Below are 9,335 nucleotides of genomic sequence, written 5' to 3'. Positions count from 1 at the left end.
CCAGTAGGGTAAGCAAAATAATCTTGTTTTCTGTTTGAAATAAGATTATTTTGCTTACCCCATTGGCAGATTATTTTGCTTGTTTCAAGCAAAAACTCACTTAAATTCGACTTGTTTTTTCTGAAAACAAGACAATAATTTTTACTTGTCTAGAAAATTCTTCTTGATTTAAGAATTTTTAGATATTTTGGCTGGAAACAAGACAAAAAATCTAAGCTAGAAAAGCATTTTTTGCAGTGTAGGCTGTTATGGGAAAAGTAAATTCTTCAGTTGGTGTTGTATGTGAAGGAGCCTTGACGGTCTCATTGGTAATACTTTGTGCAAGACCCAAACATTAGTGAAATCTTCATTGGTTGCTGTAGATAACTCTTATTCTGCTATGTCTCGACTGCGTCATCATTGGCTCTGCAGACAGTGGCCTGTCTTTTTTACATATTCTCTCATTTTGGGAAGGATCTCAGGCATTCAGTCAGTCGATTTCCTGCTTGAGGATTCTCATTAGTCCCATGGTAATTGTCTCCTGCATAATAGACATATGGAAATCACAATGCCGTTCATCATTATTGCCTTAATTACGAGCCACCTTCAACTCCCTCCTCAGTAAATAAGAGAGAATTTCAACTCAAATTCTGTAGGAATTAAACTGCAAATAATTTTCATGACACCATTGAGCATCACTAGTATCATTTTTGAACTCTCTCTCTCTCTCTCTCTCTCTATCTATATATATATATATATATATATATGTATATTTGGTTTATTTTCAATTCAGTTTAGCTTCTGTTAGTTTTCATTTTTATTTCATTTTTAATTTCATTTCCGTTTTTGTCTATTTTTGTTTACTTTTTTATTGAGTTTTAGTTTTCTTCCCCTTTAAAGTCATTCCCTTTTTCTTTACTTTTATCTGTAAAACACTGCCTATTATGACACACTTATTTTTATCAGAAATTACATCATATTCTAAATAACTCCCAATCGGACTCCTTCCTTATATTTGCTTCTCCGTTTCTGCTGTAACTGTCGTCACTCTGCCGTGAAAAATCTCACAAAAAAATCTCTGAAAAATAAAGCAGAATATACAGTTGTGTTTGAAGAGTAACTATATTTTCAAACTTTATTCAAGGCAGTGTGTAATTATTAGCATTAAATAAAATGTACAATTCCAATGTGCTTATGTGTTCTCTTCCTATAGACAAATGGAGGTTCTGATCAGTTTGAACAGTGGCACATCGTATATCTCCAGTGCTTTCACCATCACTGCCTCCACATGTGTAAGTCAAACATGAGATCAGAAGGAAAAATGTCTCTTCAGCTTATATACTTATAACAGAATTTATAACTGTAAAAATTGGATTTATATTGCATGCAGTATTTCCTTTGTTTCGTTCTGTTTTCATAACATCTTGCTGTTATCCTGTTTTTAAGCCAACTGTAAATGTTCCCTCTCTCATTAGTCGGACGGCACAGTGGTGGCCATTGTGTTCTTGGTGCTCTTTCTCCTGTTGGCTTTGGCTCTGATGTGGTGGTTCTGGCCTCTCTGCTGCACTATTGTAAGTGTCACATGTCTTCCAGCATCCCAATGTGAATTTTGTCCCTTTTCACCTACAGAATCTGTATTGAGATTGAACTGGTATTGAGATTAACATTAACATGTTTATTTCTCATTATTTATACTTTCCTGTTTGGTTTACATCATTCGTTTATAATAAGATAAGAAATCAGTAGTGGTTTACTTTTCTTATGGTGTTCATTTAGCTTATAAAGTGTTTTGTTAATATTTACCCAGCTTTAAGAGATTTTTTTATTAGTTGTTGTGGCTGAACGTCAAATTTGTACATTTCAAGGGAAGCACAATGCACAGCAATAGATCTGACCACATCCTGACTATTCATCTGATGTGTGCAACCAGAACAGCTGCTAAAAATACAGAAGTATTTCATATGTGGCAAAAAAAAGAAGAAGCTCTTTTCCTGTTGGTGCTTTGTGATTTTTTTGTGATTCAAATGTTTGGCTGTAAAATAAAACCAAACAAAGTACACTCTCCTATATTTAAAATAACAATTTAAATAAAAAAGCAGCTATGCTTCTCGGCTCCAGTGGCGGCTCGTGGGTTTTAAAATAGAGGAGGCACACTTATTGTATTGGTCTGGGATCCCTACAATGCCGTTCATCATTATTGCCTTAATTACGAGCCACCTTCAACTCCCTCCTCAGTAAATAAGAGAGAATTTCAACTCAAATTCTGTAGGAATTAAACTGCAAATAATTTTCATGACACCATTGAGCATCACTAGTATCATTTTTGAACTCTCTCTCTCTCTCTCTCTCTCTATCTATATATATATATATATATATATATATATATATATGTATATTTGGTTTATTTTCAATTCAGTTTAGCTTCTGTTAGTTTTCATTTTTATTTCATTTTTAATTTCATTTCCGTTTTTGTCTATTTTTGTTTACTTTTTTATTGAGTTTTAGTTTTCTTCCCCTTTAAAGTCATTCCCTTTTTCTTTACTTTTATCTGTAAAACACTGCCTATTATGACACACTTATTTTTATCAGAAATTACATCATATTCTAAATAACTCCCAATCGGACTCCTTCCTTATATTTGCTTCTCCGTTTCTGCTGTAACTGTCGTCACTCTGCCGTGAAAAATCTCACAAAAAAATCTCTGAAAAATAAAGCAGAATATACAGTTGTGTTTGAAGAGTAACTATATTTTCAAACTTTATTCAAGGCAGTGTGTAATTATTAGCATTAAATAAAATGTACAATTCCAATGTGCTTATGTGTTCTCTTCCTATAGACAAATGGAGGTTCTGATCAGTTTGAACAGTGGCACATCGTATATCTCCAGTGCTTTCACCATCACTGCCTCCACATGTGTAAGTCAAACATGAGATCAGAAGGAAAAATGTCTCTTCAGCTTATATACTTATAACAGAATTTATAACTGTAAAAATTGGATTTATATTGCATGCAGTATTTCCTTTGTTTCGTTCTGTTTTCATAACATCTTGCTGTTATCCTGTTTTTAAGCCAACTGTAAATGTTCCCTCTCTCATTAGTCGGACGGCACAGTGGTGGCCATTGTGTTCTTGGTGCTCTTTCTCCTGTTGGCTTTGGCTCTGATGTGGTGGTTCTGGCCTCTCTGCTGCACTATTGTAAGTGTCACATGTCTTCCAGCATCCCAATGTGAATTTTGTCCCTTTTCACCTACAGAATCTGTATTGAGATTGAACTGGTATTGAGATTAACATTAACATGTTTATTTCTCATTATTTATACTTTCCTGTTTGGTTTACATCATTCGTTTATAATAAGATAAGAAATCAGTAGTGGTTTACTTTTCTTATGGTGTTCATTTAGCTTATAAAGTGTTTTGTTAATATTTACCCAGCTTTAAGAGATTTTTTTATTAGTTGTTGTGGCTGAACGTCAAATTTGTACATTTCAAGGGAAGCACAATGCACAGCAATAGATCTGACCACATCCTGACTATTCATCTGATGTGTGCAACCAGAACAGCTGCTAAAAATACAGAAGTATTTCATATGTGGCAAAAAAAAGAAGAAGCTCTTTTCCTGTTGGTGCTTTGTGATTTTTTTGTGATTCAAATGTTTGGCTGTAAAATAAAACCAAACAAAGTACACTCTCCTATATTTAAAATAACAATTTAAATAAAAAAGCAGCTATGCTTCTCGGCTCCAGTGGCGGCTCGTGGGTTTTAAAATAGAGGAGGCACACTTATTGTATTGGTCTGGGATCCCTGCCGATTATTATTATTATTATTTGCTTAACCACTTTAAAATGGCTTTTTGGTTGCTTTTAGTCAGAAAACGTAAAGAAAACGACATACATACAGCAAGATAATATAATTTAACTTACCTGGCCTATCACTTGAAGCAAACATCCATCCCTTCTTAAAAGTCTGTGTTAAAAGAGAGCTGCCTGTTGCGCCATTTAATTAAACCGACTGCTGTAGCCTATATCCAGCTTAGGCTGTTTTCCCTAAATTTGTATATATACTGTTTGAATGACAGCTTGGTAAATATGTTGGCAATCAAATATTCAATATCGCTACTCATCATAAGTACTTGGTACATTATCAGCGCAGCGGCAGACATTCAAACTAATATCACGTAATTTACGTCTCTACGATGATTGGTTGATATCAGAAGGGAGGCTAGCCTCCCTTACGAGGTTTCTTTTCTCAACACTCCTCAGCGCTAATTTTTTTTACTAACGGAGGCACAAGAGCTCACCTCTCCCCCGGCCTCCCCCTCCCCTTCTCTATCATTAGCGGTTGTAATTACATCAGCAGATTCGGCACATTCACGATAGAAAAGCGCCGCTTTCACGTTATGGTATTACAACTGTGAAATTACAAACAAAAAATACACATTCTGAGACATGAACTGAAATGAATTGTGAATTTTATTATCATTAAATCGTCCTCCTCCCATTTTCACCTCAAAATTATGGGGAAGCTGTGCCTCCCCTGCCTCCCCCGACGAGCCGCCACTGCTCGGCTCTGATTTGCTTGTATACTGTATACAGATGGTGCACTTACAAAATATATAGAATTCGAAGCTGGTGAGTATCGCTTTGGCAAGCAGCGTCAATGCAACACCAAATGATATGCACCACCTCTCTTTGAGAACCTGGCGGGAGCCATTCCAGGACGAGATGGAAGCATATTTTGGAAAACCAACAAAGGCATTAAAATGTAAACCCTCCCGCAGCATGTCTGGACTCGGCCCTGTTTGTCTTGGTGGAAGAGCTGCTGTTCCTCTCCATCAGGGACCCCGGCACAAGAGAAGGGCCATGTGTGCTTTGTTAATATTTAAACTCAGCCATGCCAGTTTTCAGCAATCAGAGAAATACAGAAGCACCTCATCCCCCCGAAACACACAAATTAGTATCCACAGTCACAGCAACACGGCTTTTGCAGAAATGGCAAAATTTGACCAAATAGTAAGAAAGGTCATAAGAAATTGGAAGGTCAAGTATGTAAGTATGTGTTTTTGTGCCATCAAACAGGTCAGTCCAAAGACTAAATTGACTACAGTGGACAATCTAAACATATAAATGTTTGAATGTAAATAAATAAATATTATTTTATTTCTACATTTTTTTTTTGTATTAAATATAAAACATGTCATTGTATTTGGGTAAAGGCATCTGTTTATTTATGGTCTGATACCACACTCTTAGGTCATTAATTTGTTGTTTTACTGCAAACAGGTTAATTTTATGTTAATGGAAATGCACCATTTTAATTTGCAAATATGCTACCTGCTACTTGTCCATGATCATGTTAAGCCTGGGAAACAGCTTGACACAACAGTGTGTTCAGAGGGGTGAAATGGACAGATTATAAACTCCGATTGGACAATTATCCCGAAAGCCATATGGGGACGTTGCACTGCTGGACTGTGATTGGTCGATTCCACAGCTGTGCCGCTAGTTTTTAGCCCCTCGCATGAGTGTCAGATGGCTAAGTACACTGACATTTTGGATTTAATTATCAGCTCTTCATCATCTGAACCACATTTAAAGGGTTGTCCCGGCTTCACATCTGTCCGTCAGGTAGTTTGAGAACCTAACAGCTCAGCATGTCATTTGTGTAATGCCTTATTTATCCCTCAATATGTCTGGCAAATATAAATCTGCTCTTTAATTACTCAATAAAAAAGCTAATCCTTTAGCACAAGGTTCTGTCCAAAGTTATTGTAATCATCACACGCTGGGGGCCCCACGGATGGATAGGATTGGATTTTCCAACAGTCAGTCAAAGAGCAATTAATTAACTCTAATTGATTATTTTCCATCATTATAATGGTAACAATGGCGAAATGGTATCAGTGCACTTTAATGTGAATGAAACAGCTGTTCTACCCATGATATGTGATGATTAAAAGGCATTTTTCCCTGAAAACTAATTTAGTAAATGCTTAACCTGCAATGGCAGTGTATCCATCTTTCATGTTTAATGAGACAAGGCTTCCATTTTGGAAAGCATCTGCAATGGAAGGGGTTACATGGTTGACAGGTGAAACATGGTCACTTCCAAGGCGTTTTATCTAGATTGTTGGAGTCTATTCTGTGAGTTACAAAGGCTCAAGTATGCCGAGCTTTACAAATGACATATGTAGCCATTATATTGCAGTAGTTTGCCCTTTAACCTCATGAGAGGAGAAGTGAATGGGACTGGTAAATGACATTGGATTCAAACTTGTGTCGCCCACGTAAGCTCAACTGCTGAGCCGCTGCTCTGACGCAAACTCACTTTTGTCTAGTAACATATTTATCCATCATGTTGAAGAGTGGTTAGATGTGTCAGGTCAGTTGATATGCAGTTTGCTGAGGGATCGCTAATCTGACGACACCAGAATCAATGGATGCCAAAGACATTTCCAGGAAGAACATCTTGTCTTTGAGAAAAGTCACCTGCTGAATCCAGCTTAGTGTTTCTTGTGACAGATAAGCAGTCACAGACAGTGCTACAGGAAGTCATCTCATCCTGTTAACTCTCCTCTCCTTTGCACTGGGGATCAGCCTGGAGTGAAGCCCAAGTTTCCCTTCTGCATTTCACTGCAGCTAATTAATTCCTCAGGACTTTATGATTGGGGGATTGCAGGGGAGCGTTGAACATCATCCAATTAATTAAGAGATAAACGGACCACCGTGCTCACCCCAAAGACTCCCCTGTCAACAAGTTGATTTTTGGGCTTTCTTTATTTTTCACCAGGGCCCTACAGTGTTAGTTTACAAGCAGATCCCTGTAATCAATTGTGGTGGTGCCAGGCTCCAGTTGTTCAACTGTGAATCAGGTCCTTAGACAGCAATAACTAACTTTGATTAATTTCATTTAGAATTATTCTTTCTCTCTTCTCAGGTTATTAAAGACCCACCCCCTCAAAGACCTACTCCACCTCCACCTGTAAGATTGTTTTTGTATAAAATATAAATATAATTAATGTTTATGAATATATATTTTTATAAAAAAATACATATAATTTTTTGTATAACATACACAAGGTTTATTTACGGTTCATTTGAAGGTTCTATTTTTAAAATGCTAAAATATAGTCAAAAGCTTGAGGTAAGATTTATTTTTTTAAAGAAATTGCTCATTTTGTTCAGCAAGGATACATTAAATAGATCAAAAGTGACAGTAAAGACATTGTTTATATTACAAAAGATTTCTGTTTCAAATAAATGCTATTCATAAAAAAAATCCGAAAACCTGGTTTTCACAAAAACAATAAGCAGAACAACTATTTTCAACATTGATAACAATAATAACATATGCTTCTTGAGCACCAAATCAGCATATTAGAAGGATTTCTGAAGGATCATGTGACTCTAAAGACTGAGATCCAGCTTTCCCGGCACAGGAATGAATTACATTTTCCAAAAATGTAATTCCTAAAATATTAAAATCCTAATTAAAATCTTAATGACCCCAAACTTTTTAATGGTAGTGTGCATAAATATAACAGTCACCCATCTGCTGTTGTATTTTCAATGCTTTCTTTGCGTCTGGAAGTTTAAATTTTATCAATTTTCTGGCCATATTTTTTTTTTTTTTCAGAAGCCAGAGCCAGACCCAGTACCCAAGAAAAAGTGGCCAACAGTTGATGCATCTTATTATGGGGGAAGAGGAGCTGGTGGAATCAAACGAATGGAGGTGAACATCGAGACATTACACTTTAATGATGCTTATAATGATTTGCAGCCCCCTGATGACAGGAAAGGCTTTGATGTCATCACAGCTGTTTTTGAGCATTTTGCAGTTGTCTGCCACCTCCACTCTTTCTCCCAGGAGTGTTGATGACCTGCCTGACATTATTAATGCTTTGTATGTTTATTAAGTCACATATTGATATATCAACATGTTTCTTTTTCTGACACTTTCATAATTCTAGGACTAACATTATAAAATTGTATTTTTTATACAACAGTTAGTTTTGAATGGTTAATGAGCAGTGTGGAGTTCAAGTGGGGTTGTGTAATTTTGCCTGGAGGCTGGAGTAAGTATGTTTTCGGAAAGTTGGACTATCCTTGTTTTCTTTGGCTTACTCTCACCAGTGACAATGGAGTGAGAGTTTAGCAGAAAATGGAAAATCTGGAGTGGACATGGAGCGGAGTGCTTTAATTGGGGTCACATATCAGGATGTGCAATATATTGATACCCTATCGGTTATCGGCTGACATTTGACTTTTGCCTTCATCTAACCCTTACCTAAGGTTATTCTTTAATAATAATAATAATTGAATAACAGAGTTAAATAGATCAACAGATTTTCATACTGTACATTATAATGTTTGATGCCTTGACTTGTAGCATTTAAAATGACTGACTTCAGTTTATAGTGCTTTTATTTTTAATTTATTTTGAAAAAACAGTGTAGAATTTTTATAAGCCATTCACAGGTTATCGAATATAACATAAATATAAATATCAGTGCATCCCTATTTACATTCTCTGCTTCAGTCTGTGCATTACTTGGCAACATGCAAAACTTTAACTTCATTTGGAAATATTTTCATTGAGGTCCAAAAAAACGTCTCTAGGTTACGTATGTAACCATGGTTCCCCGAGGGAACGAGACGCTGCGTCGAGTCACTTTGGGAACGCCCTTGCGTGACAGCGTTCTGAAGCACGTGTCAAATCAGTCAAATGGAGTAGCGAGACGAGTCCCGAGCGGTGTGACGTAAGCACCAGAAAGCATAAAGGCGCATCCGGCAGAGCGCAAACCAGCTTCGATGAAGTAGCGCCTGGAGGGATGCAGGGAGTATGGCAAAGAGACGCAGCGTCTCGTTCCCTCGGGAAACCATGGTTACATACGTAACCTAGAGACGTTCCCCTTCAGGAACTCGAGCTGCGTCGAGTCGCTTTGGGAACGAGAATACCCACTGCGCCATACTACCAAGTCCCTGCCTGTGTGTGTATCTTGCGAGCACATCACGAAGAGAGAACTTGGGAACCTGGGGTAGATGCCAGGTCTAGGTTGTAAAAACGGACAAAAGTGTGCGGAGAGGACCAGCCCGCCGCAGCACAAATGTCCTGCAAGGCCACACCCAAGTTGAAAGCCTTGGAGGCCGCCATACTCCTGGTCGAGTGCGCTCTGACCCCCATAGGTGACGGGAGGCCAGAGGACTCGTAGGCTAGTGAGATGGCCTCGACCACCCACCTACTCATAGTCTGCTTGGTCGCCGGAAATCCCTTCTTTGGCGGACCAAAACAAACAAAAAGCTGATCTGCCTTACGCCACGGGGCAGCTCTGTGTGCGTAAGCGTCCAGTGCTCGAACTGGA

The 9,335-nt window shown here is 37.6% G+C and overlaps 1 protein-coding gene across 1 annotated transcript in view; it reads left to right on the top strand.

The window, feature by feature from the left end:
- LOC107661223 (anthrax toxin receptor 2-like) overlaps positions 1-9,335 on the top strand; it is a 62,361-nt gene that overhangs the window by 14,949 nt on the left and 38,077 nt on the right. Inside the window, exons 11-14 of the mRNA XM_016450722.1 lie at positions 1,193-1,271; positions 1,455-1,550; positions 6,911-6,955; positions 7,610-7,705. Coding sequence (XP_016306208.1) covers positions 1,193-1,271; positions 1,455-1,550; positions 6,911-6,955; positions 7,610-7,705 — 316 coding nt within the window. The remainder of the gene's footprint in view (positions 1-1,192; positions 1,272-1,454; positions 1,551-6,910; positions 6,956-7,609; positions 7,706-9,335) is intronic.

Source organism: Sinocyclocheilus anshuiensis, unplaced genomic scaffold (genome assembly GCF_001515605.1).
Source record: "Sinocyclocheilus anshuiensis isolate Anshui unplaced genomic scaffold, SAMN03320099.WGS_v1.1 scaffold1365, whole genome shotgun sequence".
In the NCBI taxonomy this organism is placed as follows: domain Eukaryota; kingdom Metazoa; phylum Chordata; class Actinopteri; order Cypriniformes; family Cyprinidae; genus Sinocyclocheilus; species Sinocyclocheilus anshuiensis.
The sequence above is the reverse complement of the archived record's forward strand: the minus strand, read 5'-3'. Positions and strand labels throughout refer to the sequence as shown.